A 14,379-nucleotide genomic window follows, 5' to 3' on the forward strand; every position below is an offset into this window, starting at 1 on the left:
TAGTCACAAAAAGGTAAATAAAGTACCAGGTGCCCTTGTAACATAGTATTTTTTTCACTAACTCTCTTTTTAGCACTTTTCTTCTTATTGTATTATTCTGAGGGTTAATGGCAGAAAATCGATAGTTAGCTTAGGTTTTAAATTGTTTTCTATATATGGGAAGTAGTTAAGTAGTTATACCTAATTGTAAATATTGTTTATCATTTTAACACAAAACACTCTAAATGTAAGTAGATGAAAGCGTAAGGAAGAGTATATTTGCTATTACTATTTCGCTAAAGGATGATTATGACATATTATGATTTATACAATTTGTTACTAATGTAATGCTAATTTTAAACCCAGGGCGTAAAAATATATATTTAATAAACCAATATAAAATAATTTAACATCTTTAATAAGTAAAAACAGAGATCAAAATAAATGATATAAGAAATTCTTACGCAATAAATGGTATAATAAATAAAACAAATTCAAAGCGTGCGAGATCTTAATGTTGAAGGAGTCGGCTGATGGATCTGAAAACATAATAAATGCGTATTGATGCGTCGATTTTCCTGGGGCAGTGTCCGGAAACTGGGCATGAAGACAAGCTTTTGTTTCAACTGTATTTTTTCCCTTCAAAAAGCAATATTTTATCAACACGCGAAATTCCTTTTTATCCATTTTTTTCACAATAACAAAAGTTGCTTCACTCAAAATGCTATAATTCACAAACTAATGGTCCGGCAGCTGTCAAATTTATACATGCATCTTTTGAGGGTTAGGGCTAACTAAAACTATGGATTTAATTCTAGTAGCGCCATCTATGTGTCAGGCCGGGGACTTTTCAATTGACCTATTAGTTCTGATGAATAATAGTATTGATAAATAAATGTACCGACAAGTAGTGATAACGGATGGTATTGTTAATATCAATAGCAGATGACGACAATGGTAATCGATAGCAATGATGGAATAACCAGAATTGTTAACAACAATCTTAGTCTATAGTATAACATCATTGATGGAGAATCATAATATAACTGACAATAATGGTAACTGATATTGATAATAAACTATGCTAGGATCAAGTTTGACATGTGCACGAAGGGAAGGTATCGCACGAGAGTAACAATAATAAAGAGTAACAATATTGGACGTGCAAGGGGATCAAGGGAAGTAAACGCGCAAGATCATGTTAGTGAGGTTAGTAGGGCTCGCTAGTGTTATGCTAGAAATTTAAACAAATACTTTTGAGATTGGACACTCACTTATCCATGCATACAAAGGAAAATGCAAAGGCCGTGTACTAGATGCGTGCCACCAAGAGCCAGCAGAAGCCACTTTCGATGGCGTTTATGTATGCTTCAACTTATCCATAGATATAACTACTTTGGCCACTGTAGCGTTAGTTTTTGGTTTATAAAATAACTGTTACCTTCGCTTTTACTAATTTATGAATCATGGGGAACGTATGACAATACGAAGAAATATTAAAAGAGGAAAATATAATAGATAATGATAAATGGATAAATAAATAAATAAGTACAACCAATACAAGATAATAAATAAATAATAATAAATGAAGAATAATAAATAGAATATAATAAATGAATTAAAAAGCGAAAATTAAATACTCTGTGAATAAACTCATCTCACAAAGTCGAAACTCAGGGTGGTTGGTACAAAATACACTCAAATAAACCGAATGAGAAAAAGGTAGTGACTCTGAGCGTCGTTCCAAACTTTCCCTTTGTCATAACAAACTCAGTTCCAAAACTTCACACTTCAGTCACCACTCATCTTGAATCAAGCTTACGAACTTAGGTGTGCTTAGGTGCCTTAGAACACGATGATAATTTGATAAAATGCCTACCCATCAACAAATCCCGGTAGATAACCAACTACGACAATACCAGTCGTAACCCAGTCTTTCTGTCGCCCCCAAAACGCTTTTCTATCCCGAACCAGAAGTGAGATCAGGAAAGGACCATTTGGTTCTAGCTGGTCATTCTGGAATAAGAAAAAATATATGAGCGTCGTGTCTTCAGAAATTAACTTTTCTTAAAATATTACTTCTCATACAGCCCCCGAAAACATGTTGCTATTCATCGTAATTATTTCTGTTATTAAATATTCGCAAAGACGGCAAATTCTATAATTAAAATAAGAGACGATCCCGCCTAGGATCGATTTCTTTAACATTATAGTTCAAACCTTTTCTAGAAAACAAAAGCGATCCAAAATGTAAAAGGTCTGAAATATCGAACTACCAGATGATACTATAGACTATAGAGATTCGGAACGATTTATGATTCCCTTGTATAGTACATGTCTTTGTGTGTTATGAAAAAAATATCGAGAAAATATAAACAAATTAAACTCGATTTTACACCACATATATATTTTGAACCAGTTAAAATTCGAAGATTATAAGCTTTCTTTATGGAACAAAATTCCAAGGGTCCAAATTTTTAAGGTGATATCATCTCATACGAATACTATCGATATTTATTAATCTCAAATTGGCGGCTTTAAGCCGTATAACTGATCATTTGTTATTTACTTAAATAAACCGGTAAATTATTGTAATTTAAATAGCGTGACTCATTGAAATTCGCCAGATATTTTTGATTATTTTATTGGGCAAATCTAAGAAAAATGCTGGGATTTAGAATCATGATTAATATGTTATGTAGGTGTGTTTTTTATTGCAAAAAAAACGTTTCAGATATATTATTAGGTATTGAATTATTTATGCTTTACACATTTTGCTAGTTAGGTAAAATATCAAAAATGTTAATAGTTATTTGATGAGAAAAAGCATTTGTTGCGTGGCTTGTAGTATGTGAAAGTATTTATTTTATTTAATCAGTTACCTAAATAGGCTTTGATGATTAAAGGCTGTTGTTTTACATCAGAATTTAATTATATTTTCATAATGATAACTGGAACATTGAAAATTTTTATTCAATAATTTTATAGCCGACTTGGATAGTCGCGAGTACTAATCCTACCGGGGCACGGTCATAAATTTATGTTTGGGATTGTCATTGCAAGAGCGCAAAACCCGACAAGGAAATGATCCCAGTCATGCCAGTAACCAGGCTAGGTAAGACCCGATGTCTTATGAGATGACCTCCAATTTGGTCACTCGGTAGGCTTAACGCCGACGACCGTGTTTCGGAGTCGCGTTAAACAGTAGGTCCAGTCCAGATAAACCCTAGATATAAGTTATATAATATAATGTATGTAAACTGACGTCATCTAAATTTATGAGGTCGTGATCTTGTCGTATTAACTTTGACTTACTAGACGTTTGACAAGTGACAAGTGACTTAGTGAATTTTGGCTTTGACATATATTAATGCCCTAATCTAAATAAAATAGTGAAAAATATATCATGAATCAATGAACTAGAAATGAAATATTATGTATTTTAACATTTTTTTTTTTTTTTTTTTTTTTTTTTTTTTGTTCTGGCCTAAAAACCAGGCGGTGGAATGCATGACGCATACCTGGTCGCGGAGACTTGCCCTGGAGTGACAAGTTGGACCGGGTTATGTGGGACTGCCTCTGGGCTTACCAATACACTAAACCGAAACCGCCTCACAGTTGACCCCTGTGGATCACTACTGCTACTGCATTAAATTTGGGGATATGGCACCCGCTGATCGGGCAGCCGTTATTGGGCACGAGAGCCCGGCGATTCTATTGATTCGCGAACCTGAGTTAACACACAACTGGGTACTGTTGTATGGGGGCAAAAGTTATGACTGTAGCGACGGATGAGGTCGTTTCAGCCTGGAAAAGGGGGAGAGCTTAGCGGTGACGCGGTGCTAAGCTCCCAGCATGTCAACCAGCTCGCGAACAAGCGCGTTTTCAGAAGAACTTGAGCTGAGTTGTTGTTTGTGGAATGATTGAGATATGAAGTGCTTGATTTCTGGAGTGTCAGTTTCCCTATGGATTTGATTATTTCTGACAAACCATGGAGCGTTTAATATTCTCCTGAGGAGCTTATTTTGGAAAACTTGAAGCCGTTTGACCTGGTTGGGTGTAACAAACTTGAAGTAGACATTAGATCCGTAGAGGAGTACGGACCGAATTAACATCTTGTAAAATAAGCATTTGATGGAGATGGGAAGCCTGCTAGAAGGGCAGATCAGAGGAGATAGCAGGTTTGCTATCCCCGAACCTTTTTGGATTGCTTTCTGGATTTGGGAATGCCAACCGAACCGCCGGTCGAAGTGAAGACCTAGGTACGTGACGTTATCCAGCCATGGAATTATTGCGGTGTCGATCTTAAGTTGCGAGACGCGCAGTGCGTAACGCTTCTTGTGGAAAATGATGGCCTGGGTTTTCAGGGGGTTGATTTGCAACCTCCAGAATTTGAACCACTTGACCGCATGATCGAGCTGCTTCTGTAAACGCTCATGAATTGTAACTTCGAACCTGGCGGCCGTGAAGAAAGCAGTGTCGTCAGCGTAAAAGGCGACGTCAATATGCTCTTTTCTCGGCATATCTGAAATAAAGAGATTAAATAAGGCTGGGGCCAGCGGGGAACCTTGAGGTACGCCAGCATCGATTTGTTTACGACTGGAAAGTGACGCCCTGATCTTGACCTGGAAAGATCTGTCCGAGAGATAGGACTTGATGAGAGCGGTTAGGTCTTCTGGGAGGCCTAACCGCACGCACTTTGCGAACAATCCGTCGTGCCAGACCTTGTCGAAGGCTTTGGTTAGGTCCAAAAGAACTGCTCCAAGCTTTTTACGTTGGTCAAGAGCATGATGGATGTGTGCAGCCAGACGGGAAGCTTGATGGACGGATGAGTGGTGAGCGCGAAAGCCGAATTGTTCATCTGGAATGATGTTGTTTTCCTTTGTGAAAGAGTTGAGAGCGTAGAGTATTGCCCTCTCGGCAAGCTTTGAAATGGCGCTGAGAAGGCTGATAGGCCTGTAATCAGATGGAGATGATTTTGCTCCTTTCTTGGGTATAACCGCTATATGTGCGTGTTTCCAAGACGCCGGGAAGTGTTGCAGTCTCATGATGGAGTTAATAATGTTTGCCAGTTCTGCCAGTTGCTTATGCGGGAGCTTTTTTAACTGGGTAATCGATATTCCATCGAAACCTGGAGATTTTTTGGTTTGAAGTTTGCCGATCATAGTCTGTAGAGACTTTGGAGATACAAAATGGTTGAGAAGAAAGGCGGGGGTTACTGGTCTTTTGACGGAGTTGGATTCGTTGATGACAGTGTCAATGTCTTTAGTTTTAGTGTTCTGTGCGGGTGGGAGGCATTTCATTTGAGCTTCGTGGGTCTCTGCAAGGAGCTCGACTTTTTCTTGGTCAGTGACTGCAAAATTTCCTGTAACCGCTGACTTCAGGGGAGGGATGACATTGTGCGTCTTCCCCACGAGGCATTTGGAGACACGCCAGAAGGAAGGGGGGCCATCCAGCCTTTGGTCCGCGAGAAATGAGTTCCATTTCATTGCTCGCCAAGTCGAGACGGCCGCCCTTACCCTCTTGCATGCTCTGTTCGCCTCCCTTTTGTCTGCAGCATCAAGGGTGAATCGAGCTAATCTGCATAAACCGTTTTTGATGCGAATTTCACGTTTAAGAGAAGCGGGAAGATTGTTTTTCCACGGCTGGGGTTGTGATGAAATTTTGACTGTGGAAGATTCGTGAGCAGACTGAATATCGCGAGTTAGCTTGAGTACGGCTTCCTCGAGGTGTTCTGGTGTGTTAATTTTCGGAATTGGATCGGATTTCAGGAGAAGAGATTGGTAGTTTTTCCAGTCGGTTTTTTTCCTGAATCTTGTTAGTGGGACTTGAGTGGTGGCGCAGTTTCCGAGTTTGAGAAGGATCGGACGATGATCAGAGTCTAGTTCGTCAAGGACTCGAACTTCGGAATCGCGATTTACGTCTTGAAGAATAAAGAAATCAAGGATTCTTGCTGCGCCTTGAGAGACTGTACTAGGGTGATGGGTGGGTTCATCTGGCAAGGCAAGACCGTAGCCCAGATCTGCACTTAGAGCTACGATGGCGTTACCTGCGGGATTCGCTCTGGAACACCCCCAGGTGGGGTGGTGGGCGTTGAAGTCGCCACCTATTATTTTCGGAAATTTTCCTTCGACGAGTGATCGGTATTCGGCATAGTTGAATGCAGAAGATTTCCTGTACAGGGATGTAATCACGAAGGGACGTTCTTGGATATCGATTTTAATGGAGGTTGTTTCGAAGTTGTTTACTGATAACGATGGAAGGAGCTCGTGTTTGACTCCTTTTCTGACGAGAATGGCGGTTCCACCGCCTCGACCCGGAGTTCTATCGTTTCTGTAGACAAAAAAGTGTTCGAAAGAGAGACGATGCGAAGGTTTCAGGAAAGTTTCCTGGATGAGCACGATGTCGACGTCATAGAATGTTATGACGTCCTCCAATTCCGCTTGCTTTCCGCGTAAGCTATTTGCATTCCATGTCATCAGTATAAGAGATTTCGGAACAGCCATTTCGAAGAGTTAAAGGCTGCTGAAAGTTATAGAGACAGGTAAGTGTTGCCGCTTAGGCGGCGACATTTGGAAAAAGACGAGCAAGTTGGTGAGCCAGGGCGATCACTTGTAGGAAAGCCTGCGGGTCAGTAAACGCCTGCATTGTGGAGTTAGGGTCCGGTGTATTGGTTGGAGCAGGAGTTTGAGTTGGAGCAGGCTGGGTAGCGCTGGCTAATTTTTGGGCTAGCTTTCTGCCACCTTGGTTACTCCATGCAGAACCTTGTGGAGGTCTGGTTTCGGTCGGAATTTTTGGTTTTCTTGGAGCAGGACGGCAGGTGCAACCGCTGAAGTTTGCGGTATGAGTTTCACCGCAGTTGCTGCACTTTGGAGATGCTTCTGGGATTTTGGTACAGGATCTAGTGTCGTGATGCCCGGCACATTTGACGCACCGTGGGGGGGCTCGGCAATATGAGCTGGAGTGCCCGAAAAGCTGGCAGTTGAAGCACTGCACTGGCTGGCCGTTTCCTCTCTGGACCTCGACCTTCACTGTGATGACGCCGAGTTTGGTCATATATATGATCTGTCGCTCTTCGCGAGGGACAACTACCTGAACAATTGGTAGTTCTGTCCCGGATTTTAATTTCCATCTTTGCACAAATTTGGGATGGAAGCCTTGATCAAAGAGAAGTTCACGTACTTCGTCAATGCAGAGTGATTCTGGGATGTTTTTTATTATTACCCGGAATGCTCTCTCCTCCGGATGACAGAAGGAATGGTAAGGGTAATTCCTTTCCTCGAGCAGGGTAGTAAGTTTACGGTAATTGTCGCTTGTGGCGACGAATAAGAAAATGCCGTCCTTTTTATTTCGGGTTATAATGTCTATTGATTGTGCCTTAGTAATTCTAATAAGCTCCATGAACCTCTTCTTATCACGGAGCACTATAGGCGGAATTTTTTCCTTTGGGGGACTTTGAGAAACAGTCGCCGAAACGGTTGGCACTGTTTTTGCTGTGGAGGTTAAGACTTGTTTAGTGACCTGGCTACTTACCTGCGCAGGCTGGTCTTGGGTTGGTCTTGTGGTAACTTGTTTCGGTACTGGCTGTGGGGCCGTCTTGGTGGTCGGCTTGTTTTGCACTGGTCTGGTGGCAAATTTTGTAATCGAAGGCTGTACGTTAGCCTTGGCTTTCGATTGGGTAGATTTAGTGGCTGGCTTGGCTACCGGATTGGGTTGTGATTTGGGAGCCTGTTTTCCCTTGTTGCCGGCCTTCGGCAGCTGGCTTTCCTGAGGTGGAGTGACGGGCCCTCTTTTCCTTTTTCCCACCAAGGTGAAACCGTCTTCTGAGTCTTCAGTTTGGTCTAAGTGTTGTGTCGGTTTAGCTGGTGTCTGGGACTGAATTTCTATGGCAGCGGGAATCTTTACTTCCATGGCATCTCTTTGATGCTTCATGAATTGTGTTATCGTAGCTGTGAGAGTTTTTATTTCTTCCTTGAGCTCTTCGGAAGCCTTTTCGCTCTTTTCCAGCTTTTCCGTCTGTTTGTTCAGGGCGTCTGTTTGGGCTTTTGCGAACGTTTTAAGGTCAGCTATCTGCTTTCGCAGGTCTTCGTTCTGTTTTCTCAATTCCGTTATAAGCACTTCTCGGCTGTCTTCTGAAGATGGTCCATTTGAATTTGAAACACTGGGATTATGTTCAGGAGGCGACGTCGGCTCTGACGTACATGACGCCATTGCCTTGTCTGTAAAAACGCCTTTTCGGCGCTTACAGACGCTTTTTTTTTTACGTAGGCACTGGTGAAACGTGATAACGGGTCGACCGTCTTAGGGAAAGTTTCGGGTAATTCTCGGAAGCGCAGGTAGGTTCGGCGGACCGGACACGACCGTTCTCTTCGAGAGCTAGCACGGAACTATTTTAACATTCCTGTACATCTAATATATATATATATATATATATATATATATATATATATATATATATATATATATATATATATATATTAGAAATACTTAAATTACTGTTGATTATACAGCCACAAAAGTTATTAGGTTACTGTTGTTTTATCATATTTACGTTGAACTTTTCTAATTTACCTAATTAATAACTGTATATCCAAGTAATGTGTTTTACTTTCATTACAGAGCATATTTACCTTTTAGTTGTTTCCTTCGTTGCTGCGTTTCCTTGTCAAGCCATTTTAATATCACTGTATTTCTCCTTATTTTCTCCTATTACTACATCTGTACATTATTCTTGGTAAAATTAAATTTAATCACTGCATTCTTCCTAATACATTTGCCATATCTGTAAAACTGTTAGTATTAGTCCTCTTGTCATGCAATTACACATATATCTATGCACACACATTTTTCACACTCTACAATACGATTTTCACAATTACATTTTCCACTCTCATCACCCTGTCTTGGTAATGGTCAGAATTGGATCATAATTCTATATCCCGAAAGATGACATAAATTTCATTCGGTCACTGTCACTTTCTGTTAATTCAAGAAAAATTAAAAGTTAATATATCAACTCTTCATTTCCAATCTAACAGTTGGTGTCAGTTGGTAACAGTGTTCTTACGTTTGTGTTCTTATGTGATGGAGTTCATCCAGACTAAAGATATTACTGTAGACAATGTTTATTTTTACATATCCAAACAGTTTTAGATTGAATATATAGTGGTAGGGAGGAAGGCATAATATTCTGTGTCGATATTGTTTAACCATCTAATCTACTGTGAATTTTTTTCAGACCCGTTTCTAAAAAAGTAAATTATATAAAATGCGAATTTTATTTATAACTACCGAGTAACGATTTGAAACATTTCACTATTTAACATGGTATCTTTAGTAATTGATTAATAAACTCAGGTAATATAATGCTTTATGTATAACGACAACTTAAAATGACAAATAATACGGAAACTAAGCAATATGAATAATAGCTATATTAGATATAAGCAAGCCATTAATACTAGTTTTAACAGTTTGAGCTCCTCTTGGTATTATACCAGAAAAGTTATTTGGTGACATTAAGATTTATATCAGAAATATGTTAACAAAATATTGAATAATTGCAGATACCAGGAAAAATATTCACCTATTATGAGCGCTGTTACAACCAGATGTAAATAATAAATTTTTGCAAATGTATTTTATTGACAATCCAGAAGTGGAGGTTGATGGAAATGACAGACTCACAATTCAATAATGAAGCCAACTATTGCCCAAGAATTACAAACGTTTAACGCGTATTCAAATAAGCATTGGAGTTGATGTCATTTAACACCTGCAATATCGTCATCAGGCATGTGAAAACACTTGGTTATAAGACACGCGGCTATTGTTATTGTCGAAAAAAATTGCAAGATCGATGTAGGTGATAGGATGTTCACCAAGTAACCTAGTAGAAAAATAATTTTATCAATAAAATTTAGAGTATTCACATTTAATCCCTTTCTCTCCACATTTTTCATTTTGTGTCTTTCTTAAACTCAAACTTGTGCCTTTTTCGATAAAGATAATCTTGATGAATAATTTAGCTGTCCAATCGCATGTCTTCATAATGTGATATGGTATTGGTGATTGAGTAGCAAATAATCACTCCATTACTGTTACATATACCTTTCTTATTTTTTTCTTTTCTTTCTAGGTGTAATGACTGCCAAACAATACCTCGACACTAGAGCCAAGGCTGTTTACGAGACGTGGGGCAAAAACGTCCCCGGGCGCACTATGATCTTCTCGTCAGAGAACTCCACGTCGGACGATGTGCCTTTGGTGGCTCTGCAGGGCGTCGACGATTCTTACCCGCCCCAGAAGAAATCTTTTACCATGCTCAAATATATGCACGATCACTTTATCGACCAATACGAGTGGTTTTTGCGAGCTGACGATGATGTTTACATAAGGAATGACAAAATAGAAGAGCTGTTAAGAGCAGTTGACTCTAGGAAACCGTTTTTCATCGGCCAGACTGGTAGAGGAACCAAGGAGGAGAGGGGACATTTATCTTTGGGTAAGTTGTGAGCGACATTTTAACAACTTATAGAAAATGGCAATTAACATTTAAATGATACTTGACAAACCACTACGGTTTTTTATATTAACTGGTTTTTTACCAAAAGATTTTCAGTTCAAAATAAAAGATATCTGATAGTATAGTCTGGATCATTTACAGTTAGGTTTCCCAGCTTTTCGCTCGTTTGTAATTGTTTACGTTTGGGTTTTATCTGTTTTAGTTACATGTTTTTGCTTCCTCATTACGAAATATGTTTTCGTTCTAATAATATCGACAGTTCAATCAGACTATTGTCTGTTTTCGCACACATATGTAATAGCCCATTATAGGTTCCATTTCATATTTTATGTCAGCTATGTTATTTTTCTGATCATTTATTTTATTATATTTAATGGGTCTGGGAAGAAGTTCGTAGGTTCTTATTTGTAAGATTTACTTAATTTTGTCAGAATATGACAATGAATTTATATAATTAAAATGTTTTTCATTCTTATTGAGCTATAATGCCATGAGCGAAGAACTTCTTTCTTAAGGTTAATTATATTAGGGAGACTTCCGCAAATATCAGAAGTGATAGATGTCGCTGTTAAATTTCCACAGTCTCATTACATTATCTTTTTTAGCGTCATTCTTGGTTGCACACAATCTTGCTATGGTACACCAACTCTTTTTTCCACCACTCCCGATTGCCGTACACGTGGTCGTGCTTAACTCATGGGATATTCATACATACTCTTTTTTGAAGTCAGATTTATATAATTGGTTGATAACAGTTTCGTGGTTACTTGCAATATCGGCGTTGCTCATATGCTTCCATGTGATTTCCATACAGCAGATTTTGAAAAAGTACATACCGTATATTTCTTCACAAGCTGCGTTCTTCCAAAGCGAAGAACATTATAGCATAACAGGCTAATTAAAAAGTCCCCGGGCTGACACACAGATAGCGCTACTAGAATTAAATTCATATGTTTTTTAGTTATCCCTAGCCCTCAAAAGATGCGTGTTTAAATTTGACAGCTGTCGGATCATTAGTTTGTGAATTATAGCATTTTGAGTGAAGCAAATTTTGTTATCGTGAAAAAAAATTATAAAAAGTAATTTCGGATGTTGATAAAATATTGCTTTTTGAAGGGAAAAAATATAGTTGAAGCAAAAATTTGGATTGATTCCGAGTTTCTGGATACTGCCCCAGGAAAATTAACCATCGAGGATTGATATGCTAAGTTTAGACGTGGTGAAATGAGCACCGAAGACGGCGAACGCAGTGGACGCCCAAAAGAGGTTGTTACCGACGAAAACATTTAAAAAATTCACAAAATGATTTTGAATGATCGTAAATTGAAATTGAATGAAATAGCAGACACTCTAAAGATATCAACGGAACGTGTACATCATATCATTCACGAATATTTGGGCATGACAAAGCTCTGTGGAAAATGCCGTGGGTGCCGCCCGAGCTCATTTTTGACCAAAACCAACGACGAATTGATGATTCGGAGCAGTGTTTGAAGATGATCAAGCGTAATAAACCCGAGTTTTTGCGTCAATATGTGACAATGAATGAAATGTGGCTCCATCATTTCACTCCGAAATCTAATCGACAGTCATCCGAGTGGACTGAACCCGCTACAAAGTGTGGGAAAAAGCAACAGTCCGCTGGCAAGCTTATGGCGTCTGTATTTTAGGATACGCATGGAATAATTTTTATTGACTACCTTGAAAAAGAAAGAATCATTAACAGCGACTATTAAATGTTTGTATTGGACCGTTTGAAGGACGAAATCGCCGAAAAACGTCCGCATTTGAAGAAAAAGAAAGTGCTGCTTCACCAAGACAATGCACCCAGTCACAAGTCAGTGAAGGCTTGGAATTGCTTCCTCATACACCGTATTCTCCGGATGTGACCCCCAGCGACAATTTACTGTTCTCAGATCTCAAAAGAATTCTCGCTGGGAAGAAATTTTCGTCGAATGAACAGGTGAGCGCTGAAATTGAGGACTATTTTGAAGCAAAGGACAAATCGTACTACAAAAATCGTATCGGATAGTTAGAGGGTCGCTATAATTAGTGTATTACCCTTGAAGGGAATTATGTTATAATATAATTATGAATAAAAAAATAATAATTTTTCCAAAAATGTGTTTTACTATGGTAGGCCGGGGACTTTTCATTTGACCTGTTATCGTATCATGTTGCAAAATATAGCACACTTTTTTAATAAATTTCTTCATTAAAAATGGTGTAGAGGTAAATTGCCAATAATCGTAAATTTGTGCCACTACTATGGATCATTTCTGAGTTATTTAAAGTTCACTCCATGTGCTTTGAAAAACGAAAAAATAAGCACTTTTTTCCAGGCCCAATGTAGAATGAGTTGTTATGTTTTTTAATATTTGAGGGTTAATTTACGGTTATTGAGAATTAAAACATCTGGTTAATACTACAAAATAAATGGAACTTTGATAACAGTGATTCAGTGATATCAGAGGAAGTTTTTTTCAATTCTGTTTGAGAAATATGTTATTCAATAAATGTATGTAATTAAAGAGATGCAGTTGTAACCAGAGAAATTTCGCATCAATTAGAATTATCTACCGACTAGTATAAAGAATGAACTAACAGTTTTGTTATATGTTTGGTTTATATGCGCTGATTTACATGCTTTTAATCTCGACAGATGGAATTATCTATGCTATGATAGAGTCTAAACTGAAAATTGGGTCCTCGTGACATCAACATTGTATCAACATTTTTTCTTCATATCAACAATTTGTCTTTGGGTGTTACAGTTTTCGGTATAGTACCAAGGAGCATCATATTAAATCATGATAATGTATCGTGTTATTGAGTATTAATTAAGTATTAATTGAGGCCTTTTATTCACTAGATTTGGTAATGTGTGACTTTGATTTTTTTATGCGTTTGTGAAGGAAAATATCTTAATCATGAGAAAAAACTGATATCTTGTTAAAACTTATAGTTTTCCTAAAAGCGTTTAGTCAGAAACGTTTTTAAACTTTGGAAGAAAAATATGGTTATTATTGTGAAATTTAATATATTTATTTACGATAATTTAATTTTATTTTTTTTAATTCTCAATAATTATTGTTTGACCCTCGTTTTGTTTACTTTATACAATATTTTATCCTATTGGTCTATTTATTTCTTAGGCCAAATTTGATTGTCAATTACCAGCCTTTATCAGTTTCTTTCTTTTTTTGTTCTGTTGTCATGATATTTTTTTATATTTTCTTGATGTTCTGGAAGATTTCGCCAACTTCATTTCAAATTCCGACGTAGTTATTAAGAGTTCAATTTTATAGATTCGGATGAAAATTTCTGTATGGGCGGACCTGGTATCATCATGAGTCGCGAAACGTTGAAACGGATAGCGCCATATATCGAGGAGTGTCTTCAAAACCTGTATACAACTCATGAAGATGTCGAAGTGGGAAGATGTGTAAGACGTTTCGCTGGAGTAGCGTGCACATGGAATTATGAGGTGAGTAGGTTATAGATCCTATTGTATTTGGAGACTTATCCTTTTATGTTGGATAGTTATATTTTTAACTAGTTGTACCCAGCTAGGTATTGCTGAGGCGAATGTTATATCAATTTAGCAGTTTTTGTGGGTAATTTTACAACGCATACGTTTGTTGCTTCATTACCACAAATAAGTGTATTCCTCAAATTGGTCTTGTTCATATTTATTTTTTATTCACTAACTGGATTTACCACAACTGCTGTTGAAGTAATTTATATGCTTAAACGCCAAACAATATTGTAAGTTATGGTATATCCTAACGTCGATTGGTCTCCACTACTTCACAAACATCATTCAAATCACTTATTAAGTTCTTAGACTACAGGAAAACAAACAAGGTCTGATA

The 14,379-nt window shown here is 38.0% G+C and overlaps 1 protein-coding gene across 1 annotated transcript in view; it reads left to right on the forward strand.

Moving 5' to 3' along the window:
- The window catches only part of Chsy (Chondroitin sulfate synthase), a 157,069-nt gene that overhangs the window by 19,011 nt on the left and 123,679 nt on the right, over nt 1-14,379 (forward strand). Inside the window, exons 2-3 of the mRNA XM_076401947.1 lie at nt 10,118-10,483; nt 13,813-13,991. Coding sequence (XP_076258062.1) covers nt 10,118-10,483; nt 13,813-13,991 — 545 coding nt within the window. The remainder of the gene's footprint in view (nt 1-10,117; nt 10,484-13,812; nt 13,992-14,379) is intronic.

Source organism: Rhynchophorus ferrugineus, unplaced genomic scaffold (assembly GCF_030347505.1).
Source record: "Rhynchophorus ferrugineus isolate W39M unplaced genomic scaffold, kcgeb_rfMv2 rfM4, whole genome shotgun sequence".
NCBI lineage: Eukaryota > Metazoa > Arthropoda > Insecta > Coleoptera > Curculionidae > Rhynchophorus > Rhynchophorus ferrugineus.